Genomic DNA, 13,298 nt, shown 5'->3' on the forward strand with positions numbered 1-13,298 from the left:
TCCTTCCTGATCCCCCTGTTACGCCACACTCTGCACTTCTTCTGGGGTCTCCTTTTTTCCAGTGTGGGGGACGTCACCTGGAAAATGTTGTCCTGGTGCGATACGGGGTCCTTCATATCCAGAAGCGCTGGGTTCGCTCCATGGCTGCTAAATATTAGGGCGCTATTACTACTTCTGATATGTTCGGATCGTGCCGCAAGCTACAGGGCAGCGAGGGACCGGAAGAGGGGGTGCTGGTATAAAGGTTATCCCCGTACAGGTGGTGGTAACCTTTATCCAGCAGTGGGAAGATCAGTTCCCGAACGATCTTCCCACTAACTGAGAGGATGGGCGGGGAGGGGGCATCTGGGGCTGGATTTGGGTGTCCCTTCCTTCATACACTCTAAGTGCACACTGCGAAATGGCGAAGGATAACCCTTTGTGCATTCCGCAGCTGGCACCCACCGGCAGACTGATGCGGGTGCGCGTCTCCGTCCGTGTCATAGACACCATTCTATGCACGGGCGGATTCCGCTCTCCGTCAAATGTGTTCATTCTTTGGACGGACGATGGAATCCGCCCAAGCATAACATGGAGTCTATGACACGGGTGGAGACGAGCGCCTGCATCAGTCCGCCGGCGGGTGCCAGCTGCGGAATGCACAAAGGGTTATCCTTCGCCATTCCGCAGTGTGCACGTATCCTAAATCTGTAAGTGTACCCAGAGGTAGGCTCACAGAGTTTGTAGAATTTCACGCCATACCGTGATCTCTTATTGGGACGGTACTGGCGGAAAAGACGTGTCTGGGGGGCAGCGTACGCTACGCTACCCCCAGACACGTCACTGGATGATGAGGATGAATGGAGGAACAAAGGACCCCCCCATTCACCCTCACTGGCTGTTTCGGTGTCGGAGGCAATAATAGCGTATGCGTCCGACACCGAAAACACCCTGGGGGTCATCTTTATACGGGGATTGGTATATGGGGTATGTAGTGGTGTAGTGTAAAACTTTATTCCGTGTAGTGTAATGGTGTTTTTTACATGTTTTTTTAACATTAAGTATAAAAAAAAAAACTACGCCAAGAAAGGAGTTGCTGATAAATGCCGCACTTATGTGCGGCACTTATAAGCAGACCGTGGCTGTAGGATATAGGAAAAAAACACTCTACGCCAAAAAGGAGGAGTTGCTGATCAGCGGCGCACTTACGTGCGATGCTGATCAGCACTCAGCGGCGATAGGGTGCGGAAAATAGAAAAAAAAAAATCTTTCTTCAACCCTATAACTACTGATATGTGTATTATATACACTTATCAGCCGCTAGGGGGTTGTAGAACGCCAATTCCGGAAAAAGCCGAAGTTTGACGACGCTGGAGCCGATGATTACCGATGAAGACCGCCGGAAAAAGACGAAGACGCCGACGAAGACGATGACGCGTTCGGAACCCGGAAGACGCGATCGGGACGCTGGATCCGGTGAGTATGGGTCAATACCTGCTCTGGACACCTCAGCTACCTAGCTGAGGTGTCCACAGCAGGTATTTAACCCTTTCATGGGGTAGTTATATCGCCGTGGCCGGCCGGTCCCGGCGATCGGGACGTGGCACCGTGGCCACCGTTACTTTTAACAGTAATGGCGGTCGGTGTTGTCCTCGGACAGCACCGACCGCCATTGCTTTCCGGGCCATCGGTGACCCGGAAAGCTGCAGATCGCTGCCATATGCTGATCTGAATTGATCAGCCAATAGCGGCGATCGTCAGCACGGGAGGGGTTAATCACCCCCCGTGCCGACAAGCAGGGATGGCCTGCTATACATTATAGCAGGCCATCTTCCCCACGCAGCGATCGGGGAAACCGCGGGCGTAAATGTACGCCCGTTTGCGTTAAGGCACGGGTTTTGGGGGCGTACACTTACGCCCGCGGTCGTTAAGGGGTTAAAGACATTATTTGTTATTATTTATTATTTGTTTAACCCTACCATGATTATTATTGCACTCTATTTGCTTTTTTACACTGATTGATATTTTTTTGATGTATTGAGATGATCACTATAAAACACCTGTGTAATGAAATGTGTTCACTTGCTTGAAAAAAGTCTCAATGGTGAGACTGAAACGTCGCATCACCTGCTGTATGGATTGAATAAACCACCTTATTTTTTTCACTTTGAAATGGCGTGCTGCAGTATTTTCTATTGGATATTTGTGTACTGGAGATCCCCAGCACACTGCTGGCACCCGATACTCACCTGACTTTTGAGTGCAGCGTCTTCTCTAAATGTGTAGATAGATAGATAGATAGATAGATAGATAGATAGATAGGAGATAGATAGGAGATAGATAGATAGTAGAAAACAAGCCGCACATCCAATTCCAATGTGGCGGGTGCTCAGGGAATAGAGAAAGATATCGAGAGGCTATCGAAACGTTGCATCTGTTTGTTCACCATTTTTTTTTTAATAAACTACACATTTTCTACTACCTGAGCTGGTGTGCTGTGGACTCTCCATCTTCTAGATAGATAAATAGATAGATAGATACATCGATAATATTTGAATGTTTTTATCATTTGCAGATTTCGGCTGTCCTCGGTATCCCATTCTGGTTTCTACAAAAATTTGGCAAAAAGATGGCAGCTTTTGGAATCTCTGTAAGTATTACTGCAGAACATGGCGCTCAGGGGCGTAGCTAATGTCTCCTGGGCCCTGGTGCGAGAGGTCAACTTGGCCCCCCCCCCTCCTCCTTTCACAACCAAGTGATGCTATTGGTGTGTGTGTATATATATATATATATATATACACCAAGACAGATATTACCAAGAACACCAACATATTGGAAGAGAAAGTATTATCACTGTACATATTACCGCCATACTGTTACCGACCAAATCCTGTATACTGAGACCAATATTACCAGTAATACCAGTATATAGGAAGGAAACATTACCGCCACACCACAACCACTACCATCACCACCATATTGTTACTGACCAAATCCAGTATACTAAATCACCTCATCCAGTCATATAGAGGTGGATGCAGGCTGCAGTGGGAGACCAGCCCCACTGGCAACTCCACAGCAAAATAGTGGCTTTGTTATAAATACTGTACATGACTCCGCAACTGCTATTAACTCTAAAAATAGACGTAAAAATCCGGATCTGACACGCGGATTATATGTTACAGAGTACTCCCCGTGTGTGTGACTGCAGCCAGTGCGGTACCGCACCGTGTCCAGCTTCCTGCCGCTAAACACTTCCTGGAACCATGGCTGAAGGTTAACTTCCTCTTAGTCACGGAGAGTGGGAGGGCGATAAAACCGGGATGGAGGAAAAAAGAGAGAGAAAGCGAAAAAGGAGGAGTCAGTGGTGATCTAGAGGTGGCCGAGCTGTCCTCCCCCGGACTGCTCCTGCAGCTATACCGGAAGAGCAGGCGGCAGCGGGCACGGCGCTGTGTACGGTGGCCCGGAGCAGGCACAATGTGGGGGCACAACCAATAGGCTACTCCGTGGGCTGCATACAAGATGCCTGCGCTCCTGCCCCTTATGTAAGACTGTGGAGCCGCCCGCCTCTCCGGTGAACACCCTGTTATTAGCCCGAGGTATAGCATGGCTCCCCGGTGCTGAGGGCTGACTCCTCGTCATGTCGGGCTCCAGTACACCCAAGTCGTTGCCGTCGTCTGGCCAGAAGTCCCTGCATGACATCAAGCACCCCCTGAGCTGCTCCCCGGGGGCAGAAGACGAAGCCGCCTATGATGGGCTGGTGGTTAGTGACACCCCCAGCCCCGAGCTGGTCCATACTGAGCCCAGCAGCATAGGAGACAAGGTAAGAGCTGGGACACACAGCAGGGCGACACTTGGGGACATTGCACTTGTTTCATCCATTTCCCTGCTGCAGAGCCCAGGTTATAGAGCAGAGCTGTGAGGGTCCTGCGCTCCCCCACACCTGTGGCTCTCCAGCTGTTCCCGGCATGCACTGGTGTGCTCCTTCACGATGCCGGCTCAGCCTGTGTCACTTGGTGACCAGCCAAACTGTTGTGGCTAATAGGGGGTTAATCTGACTTGCTGCCCTGAACTATCCATTAATTTCCAAGGAGCCTGTATTTGACATATGCCTGGAAACTTTATTCTTAGTTACATAGTTACATAGTTAATACGGTTGAAAAAAGACACATGTCCATCAAGTTCAACCAAGGAGGGGATGGATACAGGGAAGGGGGAGGGGTGATAGGTTCTATACATATGCATTTTATTATTTTGGTCTAAGAACTTGTCTAGGCCGGTTTTGAAGCCCTCTACTGTTGTTGCTGTGACCAGATCCTGGGGTAGACTGTTCCACAGATTCACAGTTCTCATGGTAAAGAAGACTTGTCGCCTCCGGAGATTGAACCTTTTTTTCTCCAGGCGGAGGCAATGCCCTCTTGTCCTTTGAGGGGGTTTTACCTGGAACATCTTCTCCCCATATTTCTTGTAGGGGCCATTTATATATTTAAATAAATTAATCATATCTCCCCTTAAACGTCTCTTCTCCAGACTAAACAAATGTAATTCTTTTAATCTCTCCTCATAACTAAGATGCTCCATTCCCCTTATTAGTTTAGTTGCCCGTCTTTGTACCCTCTCCAGCTCTAGAACATCCTTTTTATGAATCGGGTTCCAAAACTGGACAGCATACTCCAGATGAGGCCGCACCAAAGCTTTATAAAGCGGTAATATTATATCCCTGTCCCGAGAGTCCATGCCTGTTTTAATGCATGACAATATCCTGCTGGCCTTAGAAGCAGCTGACTGACATTGTGTACTGTTCTGTAGTCTATTATCTACAAGTACACCCAGATCCTTCTCCATCAGCGACTCTCCCAGAGTAACTCCCCCCAGGACATATGATGCATGCGGGTTATTAGTACCCAGGTGCATAACTTTACATTTATCCACATTGAACCTCATTTGCCAAGTGGACGCCCAAACACTCAGTGTGTCTAAGTCATCCTGTAACATCTGCACATCTTCCATAGACTGTACTGTACTACAAAGCTTGGTGTCATCTGCAAAGATAGAAACATTGCTGTTAATTCCATTCTCAATATCATTAATAAACAAGTTAAACAGAAGGGGGCCCAGTATTGACCCTTGGGGTACACCACTTATTACCGGGGACCATTCGGAGTAGGAATCATTGACCACCACTCTCTGGGTACGATTATTAAGCCAGTTTTCAATCCAGTTACACATTAAATTTTCCAAACCGATAGACTTTAACTTACCCAACTTCTAACTTAACTTCTTCTTATAAGTTATTGAAATGAATGCAATCTGCTGTTTGGAAGTACTCCTCTGTGGGGTGGAATAGCCGGGTCCTCTGTGGGGTGGGATAGCCGGGTCCTCTGTGGGGTGGGATGGTCCTGTCCTCTGTGTGGGGTGGGATAGCCGGGTCCTGTCCTCTGTGTGGGGTGGGATAGCCGGGTCCTGTCCTCTGTGTGGGGTGGCATAGCCGGGTCCTGTCCTCTGTGTGGGGTGGCATAGCCGGGTCCTGTCCTCTGTGCGGGGTGGCATAGCCGGGTCCTGTCCTCTGTGCGGGGTGGCATAGCCGGGTCCTGTCCTCTGTGCGGGGTGGCATAGCCGGGTCCTGTCCTCTGTGCGGGGTGGCATAGCCGGGTCCTGTCCTCTGTGCTGGCTTGGGATAGCCATGTCACTTCTCACTCATTTGCTGTTTTAAGAATATGAGATAATAAACATTAATCTTGGCAAAATCCCATTATTTTAATAAGCCATTGTCTGCGTATCCTGAACTATACAGGGAGATGTGCGGCTGACAACAGGTTACTCCTGTCGGGTCAGAAATGAGTGATCAGCTGATCAGTGTTGGTAAGTTCATCAGCTGATTGTTAGCCCTATTATGCAGGTGATATGTTCGATTTGACAGGTGATCGGCCCATGTAATAAGGCCTTTACTCTGAAATATGTGCTCCCAGAAAACAAATGTTACGGTTCATTGTATGAAGGCAGCCTCAGAGGGCTAGACATCATCCAGTGTTTGTTGCCTGATAGCATCTTTTGTGTTGCTGTTTAGGGCTAGGGCTTCTCATCTTCTCCTTGTTAGGTGGCCAGGGGGTGTGTGCCTGCCCGGACAATCATGAGATCATCTGGGTGGCCGGTAGAAGTTAGCGGCAGTCTGCCGCCTCTCCTATTACATGGAGCAACAGCCAGCAGACCACTGCTGTCGCTGTCGTTTTAATAAAACATGTTTTAAGACCATGATCTGCAGACATTGTGCATGTCGGTTAATCATTGCCTTTTAACATAGCCTATTGCAGTGTCCCAGAGCAGAAGCTCCACTACTGTATGGTGTGTGTCGCTCGGTAACTATGTCTGCCAAATGCTCTGAGACTGAGGGGGCATTCTGCACATCCACCACTAGATTTCACTGTCTCTTGTGTACTTTATAGCACAGCTAAGGAGAGGTTAATGGTCTACCTCAGGTACCGCATGTTTATTGGCTGAGAAATAGCGCCCAAACTTACAGGAAATGGATGATGAGATTTTCTCGAGTATCGCGAGATGCTTGTCCGAGTAACGAGTACCATCGAGTACCCTAATACTCGATCGAGTACCAAGCTCGGACGAGCACGTTCGCTCATTGCTATCTACCTGTCATTTTTATCCATGGCCACTGTTGTATGGGCCTTTAGACGCTTGGCTCTGGACTCCTCATTTCTCAGTGGAACATCTTTAAAATGTGCTGTGTTCCCTTTGCATGGAATCTTCTTTAGGTTACAAACCTAAATGTCTTCAGCAAGCCGGAGCGGGGACCAGGTGAAGTATATGCTCCAGCCAGCCGCCCGCAGCCCCGGCCGCCCGATCGCCCCCCCGCAGCAACGATCGCACGCCCCCCCCGCAGCACCGATCGCTGCGGGGCTGCGGGGGGGGGCGATCGGGCGGCCGGGGCTGCGGGGGGGCGTGCGATCGGGCGGCCGGGGCTGCGGGGGGGCGTGCGATCGGGGGGGCGTGCGATCGGGCGGCCGGGGCTGCGGGGGGGCGTGCGATCGGGCGGCCGGGGCTGCGGGGGGGGCGTGCGATCGGGCGGCCGGGGCTGCGGGGGGGCGTGCGATCGGGCTGCGGGGGGCGGCCGGGGCTGCGGGGGGGCGTGCGATCGGGCGGCCGGGGCTGCGGGGGGCGGCCGGGGCTGCGGGGGGGCGTGCGATCGGGCGGCCGGGGCTGCGGGGGGGCGTGCGGCCAGGGCTGCGGGGGGCGTGCGATCGGGGGGGCGTGCGGCCGGGGCTGCGGGGGGGCGTGCGATCGGGCGGCCGGGGCTGCGGGCGGCTGGCTGGAGCATATACTTCACCTGGTCCCTGCTCCGGCTTGCTGAAGACATCGGGAACCGCCGGAGCCGGGATCAGGTGAAGTATCAGCTCCGGTGGCCGGGGGGTTAATGGGGTGGGCTGCAGACAAACTCGCAGCAGGGATGTACATCCCTGCTGCGTGTTTGTCTACCATTTAAAAGTATAGGGCCGGGATCTGCAGCGAGTCTCGCTGCAAAAACGCAGCATGGAGACTCGCTGCAGACCCGCCAAGTGTGTTTGTAACCTTAAGGGTGCCTTCACAGGTACCGACTCGCAGCGTTGATAACGCTGCAAGTCGGCTAGGTCCTGGCAGATCACTGTCACTACATACACACAGTGGTCTGAATGACCGTTGTGTGTATGTAATTCTGCCGGCTGCTTAACCCCTTCTGATGCCGCCCGCCTCCCGCTCCGCTCTGTATACATTACCTGTCCTCGCTCCATGGGGTCCCGGCGTCCTGCTCTCGCGCCCGGTCAATTAGTGTGTTGCCCTGCCGCAGCCACTGATTGTCCTGGCGCTAGAGCAGGACGCCAGGACCCTGTGGAGCGAGGAGGTATGTATACAGAGCTGAGCGGGAGGCGGGCGGCATCAGAAGGGGTTAAGCGGCCGGCAGAAATACATACACGAAGCGGTCGTTCAGACCGCTGTGTGTATATAGTGACAGTGATCTGCCAGGACCTAGCCGACTGAGTCGGTACGTGTGAAGCTACCCTAAAGAGTACCTGTCATCGAAAAAAAAAAAAAATTGACATGTCAGAATACTGAAACCCAGACCAATAGGAAGAATAAACCAAGAGAAGACCGGGTGCAGCATAACGTAAATCTATGGGGCTGACCAAGTCGGAGAATGACACAAGCCTGAAGTGAACACACGGCACATGAACTTCCCCAACTAGTCCGCTTGATTGGTCACTGTCTGAACACTCAGACCCTGGCCAATTGAAACTTTTGACATTTCATGGAGCCAGTCCCCCAATATCCTCATTTATGCAGATGAAGAGTAATAAGATTTCCTTCCGCCTTGTTTCCCAATGAAAAAAAACAACAACTATTTCTGCATTGAGGAACATGTGACATGACTGCTTAGGGGGTGCCACACATGCAGTATTCTGTGACAGGTTTTTTTTTTATTTATTTTTTATTAATTAACTTATTTTTTTTGCCAAATCAAATGCTGGAAGCTAACTTGTATTTTGGTCAGAAGTGGGACCAAAACATAAAAAAGGGAGCAGATGTCTTCATTATAGTTCGTTCAACTTCTGTTTTGGCTAAAAATGCAACCAAAAGCTTATTTACCAAATTGAAGGTCAACTTTGACTGGAAACATACTTGTCAAGGCAGCTATTTATTTCACAGGGAACAGGACACAGCAGCCTGCATTATGCTAAACTATAGCCTCTGTCGAGGGGGGAGATTTAGCAAAGTGGAGTAAAGTAGAATTGGCTCTGTTGCCCCTAGCAACCAATCAGATTCTTTCATTTTTCCAAGGAATCTGTGAAGAATCTAATTTGTTGCTAGGGGCAACTGAGCCAGTTCTACTTTACACCCTATAATCTCCCCCTGTGTTTATAACTGAGAGAACAAAAATTAGATACTATCTATCAAAGTTTTATTGTACACAACATATGTTCAATAGGATTTCATTGGTTTGTTAGGATTGTCTTGATTTTTCAGTCATTGGCCGCACCTTAGATGTTAGTTTTACTTTTAGGGTGCCTTCACACATACCGACTCGCCGCAGAAATCTTGCTTCAAGTTTTGCAGGGACATTCGCTACAAGCTAAGGTCCTGGCAGGTCCCTGTGCATACATACTCGCAGTGGTCTGAAAGGCCGCTGTGAGTATGTAATTCAGCCGCCCCCTTAACCCCTTCATCTGCTCCCGCTGTGTGTATATACATTACCTTTCTCCTTGCTTTACAGGGTCCTCGCTTCCTGTTCTCCCGCCCAGCCAATCAGTGGCTGCGGCTGGGCAACACACTGATTGGCTTGGTGGCAGAGCAGAAAGCCGAGACCCAGTGCAGCAAGGAGAAAGGTAATGTATATACACACAGCGGGAGCAGATGAAGGGGTTAAGGGGGCGGCTGAATTACATACTCGCAGCGGCCTTTTAGACCACTGCGAGTATGTATGCACAGGGACCTGCCAGGACCTTAGCTTGTAGCCGATCTTGCTGCAAAACTTGCAGCGAGATTTACGCTGCGAGTCGGTATGTGTGAAGGCACCCTTAAGGGGTTATCTAGTGGTCATTATGTGTGTGCATGGCCCCAACACAATGCTTACAGCATGCATCCGCCCCTGGAGGAAGTGCAGGTAGGACCTTTTCTGCTCTCCGGATAACATGCCTTTCCTTTTACACCATTCATTTTTAATCAACCTGTGCGTAAAAACAAGACTGTGGAGGAGAATCTAAGCAGCATTTTTATTAAACACCTTTAGGCTATGTTCACACAACGTACTTTTTGAATTAATCACAGCCGTTGTTGCAAACGATTGTGAATGGGATCCCGGCCAGAGTGTATACACATAATTTACACTCCAGCCTGTATTGCTAGCGGCCGCAGTAAAAACTGAAATTTATGTCACACAATGGAGAGTTCGGCTCTGTGTTCAATGGTGAATTAGGATGCGGGCGCACACGGATGCGCCCACATCCCAATTCAACTGGAATGAGGATCATCTGGCCCGTACTGGATGTAATGATCTTCACCAACACCTGTCGTTCTGCGACATGGCCGGGTCACAGAGCGGCCGGTTTCATACGTAGTTTGAACCCAGACTTTGAATCTACCATTCACACATACGGATTTCACACTGTGTGTTTTGCAGCAAAATCCTCTTCAATATTCTGTACTGTCATGGCCAGTGGCTCTGCATTCTCGCAGCGGATTTTCATTCCGCTGTGAGAATGTAGCCACCTGCCCACGTTCCTGCCTGCTTGTCCAGCTGCGGCAGGACGTCCGTGATCGGGAGCCGGAGAAGCAGATTGGAAAGTGGGCAGGTAATAAATTATCCTGTTTAACCCCTTAAGGTCAAAGCCTATTTTCGTTTTTGCGCTTTTGCTTATTCCATTTTAAGTTTAAAAGTCCATAGCGCTTGCATTTTTTCACCTAGAGACGTATATGAGCGCTTATTTTTTGCGAAACCAATTGTACTTTGCAATGACAGGCATTATTTTTCCATAACATATGCTGCGAAACCGGAAAAAAATCATTTGCGCTGTCAAATTGAAAAAAAAAACGAATTTGTTTTGATTTCGGGGAGTTTTGCATTTACGCCGTCCGTCCTATGGTAAAACTGACTTGTTATGCATGTTCCTCAAGTCGTTACGATTACTATAATATATAACATGTATAACTTATATTGTATCTGATGGCCTGTAAAAAATTCAAACCATTGTTAACAAATATACGTTCCTTAAAATCGCTCCATTCCCAGGCTTATAGCGCTTTTATCCTTTGGTCTATGGGGCTGTGTGAGGTGTCAGTTTTTGCGCCATGATGTGTTCTTTCTATCGGTACCTTGATTGCGCATATACGACTTTTTGATAGTTTTTTATTACATTTTTTCTGGATTTGATGCGACCAAAAATGCGCAATTTTGCACTTTGGAATTTTTTTGCGCTGACAAGATCAGGAATGTGATTAATTAATAGTTCGGGCGATTACGCGCGCGGCGATACTAAATATGTTTATTTATTTATTAATTTATATTTATAAAATGGGAAAAGGGGGGTGATTTGGACTTTTATTAGGGGAGGGGATTTTTTATTAATAAAAACACTTTTTTACTTTTTTTTTTTTTTTACTGTAACTAGAAGTCCCCCTGGGGGACTTGTATATAGACAGCACTGATCTCTCATAGAGATCAATGCTGTGTATATACACAGCAAAGATCGATTAGATCGGTCATAGACTACTATGGCCTGCTGCAGGCAATAGCAATCTATTGCCGAGCCGGGGTCAGCGTCATTCCGACACTGAGACCCGGCACGGGCAGAAGAACGGATCTCCCGGGGGGGAGATCCGTCCCACTAGACACCAGGGACGTGCGGCGCAGTGCCTCTAAGTGCAGCTGTCAGGTTTGACAGCTGCACTTAGAGGCTTAATTAGCCGGCGCGGCAGCGCGCGCCGGCTAATAGAGGCACTGCCCAGCTGCACGTGTCAGCCGGGATCAGCGACGTTCAGAGCGCGGTCCCGGCGGGACCCCGCTCTGAACACCCCGAGCGGCACCATGACGTATCAGATACGTCATGGGTCGCTAAGGGGTTAAAGCCTGGCAGCTGATGGGTTAGGGTGTGTTTACACTGAGAGATTTATCTGACAGATATTTGAAGCCAAAGCCAGGAATGGATTTGAAAAGAGGATAGATCCCAGTCTTTTCTTTATGACCTGTTCTCTGTTTAAAGTCTGTTCCTGGCTTTGGCTTCAAATATCTGTCAGAAAAGGCTGGGTTCACACTAAGTTTTTGCAATCCGTTTTTTTGAAAAAAAAAAAAAAAAAACGGATGAAAAACTGATTGCAAAAAGCGGATGCAACTGTGTGCATCTGTTATGATCCTTTTTTCCATTGACTTCCATTAAAAAAAAAAAAGATTAGAACGAATCCGTTTTTATTTTTGACGGACACAAAACGTGGTCAACCTCATTTTTGTGCCCGTCAAAAAAAAACGGATCCATTGAACGGATTGCAAAAACGTAGTGTGAACCTAGCCTTAACCCCTTCCCATCAGCAATCTGTATATATATACATTCCTACTGCACATACCCCGTGCAGTAGGAATGTATATATACGTTCCTGCACTGACGGGGCTTACTGATGTGTGCGGGACCACTGCAGTGAGAGCGGTCCGGCACACATCAGTGTTTCTGGGGCCGGAGGTAATGAGAGGCAGCTGCGTCTCATTAACCCCTTAAACGCAGATCAGTCCTGATCGCTTATACCGACGAGCGGGGGTAAGCGTAAGCTTCTTACCTCCGTCCTTTCGGTTCGGCGATCTGTGTAGAGTCTGCTCTCAGGCAGGCTCTATGCATAAATCGCCGATAACACTCGTCTAGCATAGGTCAGTATATGCAATCTAATCATTGCATAATTTACAGTAAAAATAAAAGTTTAGTAAAAGTTTTTAAAAGTATTAAACCCCCCCCCAATAAAAGTTTAATATACCCCCTTGCCCATTATAAAAATAAAAATATTTTAAAAAATAAATCTATTACATATAGTAGCGTGCGGAATTGTCCAATCTATTAATATATTACATTATAGTTCCTGCACGGATTGCTGATTAATTTTTTTTTATATTATACATCAGAAAAAAATTTAATAAAAATTTATCAAAATTTTCGTTACACCCATGTGATATTAAGAACCAGAGATCATGTCGCAAAAAATGACACCCCAACCAGCCCTGTAGGTGGAAAAATAAAAGCGCTATTGCTCTTAGAAGGCGGGGAGGAACATTGCATTAATTTGACCCAGACTTTTGTGCATTAAAGGGCTCTGTCTTGAAGGGGTTAATCTGTGTAAAGGCACCATTAATGTAGCAGTGGCTACATTCTTGTAGCAGAATGAAATTCTGCAGCTAGAATGTAGAGCCATAGGCCATGACAGTGCAGAGTATCACAGACGATTTTGCTTTAAAACTACTGTTAGAAAAAATATTTTATATCATAAGTACAAGTGAAAAAATAATAAAATGCATTGAAAGTTGTACATAGCTTTTCAAGCACATTGATTCGTGGTAGTCAGTCATGTAAAGGCAGATATTTATTTTACAGATCTTTATTAGCAAGTAGGAGCTTGGTCTAAAATTAAGAAAGGGGACAAAAGCCTTCCTTGTCTTCTGATTACGTTTATTTAGGTCACCTAACCAGAATTATTGGTGATTGAAAATAAACCTGTTAGGCAGGAGAATTGGATTTATTCATTTAGCTTTTTATTTGGCTGGTGGAGCTGCAATGCACATACACCCCCCCCCCCCACCC

At 48.1% G+C, this 13,298-nt stretch overlaps 1 protein-coding gene across 4 annotated transcripts in view; it reads left to right on the top strand.

Annotated features, from left to right (window-relative positions):
* SNX30 (sorting nexin family member 30) overlaps positions 1–13,298 on the top strand; it is a 116,250-nt gene that overhangs the window by 68,744 nt on the left and 34,208 nt on the right. For 3 of the 4 annotated variants that reach the window (XM_069962175.1, XM_069962174.1, XM_069962176.1), the window contains exon 2: positions 2,555–2,629. In XM_069962175.1, the coding sequence (XP_069818276.1) occupies positions 2,555–2,629 (75 nt within the window). Of the gene's footprint in view, positions 1–2,554; positions 2,630–3,228; positions 3,803–13,298 lie in introns of those variants that run through there. The other variant, XM_069962173.1, reaches the window with a different exon arrangement.

The sequence above is a fragment of the Dendropsophus ebraccatus genome, chromosome 3, assembly GCF_027789765.1.
Source record: "Dendropsophus ebraccatus isolate aDenEbr1 chromosome 3, aDenEbr1.pat, whole genome shotgun sequence".
Taxonomy (NCBI): Eukaryota; Metazoa; Chordata; class Amphibia; order Anura; family Hylidae; genus Dendropsophus; species Dendropsophus ebraccatus.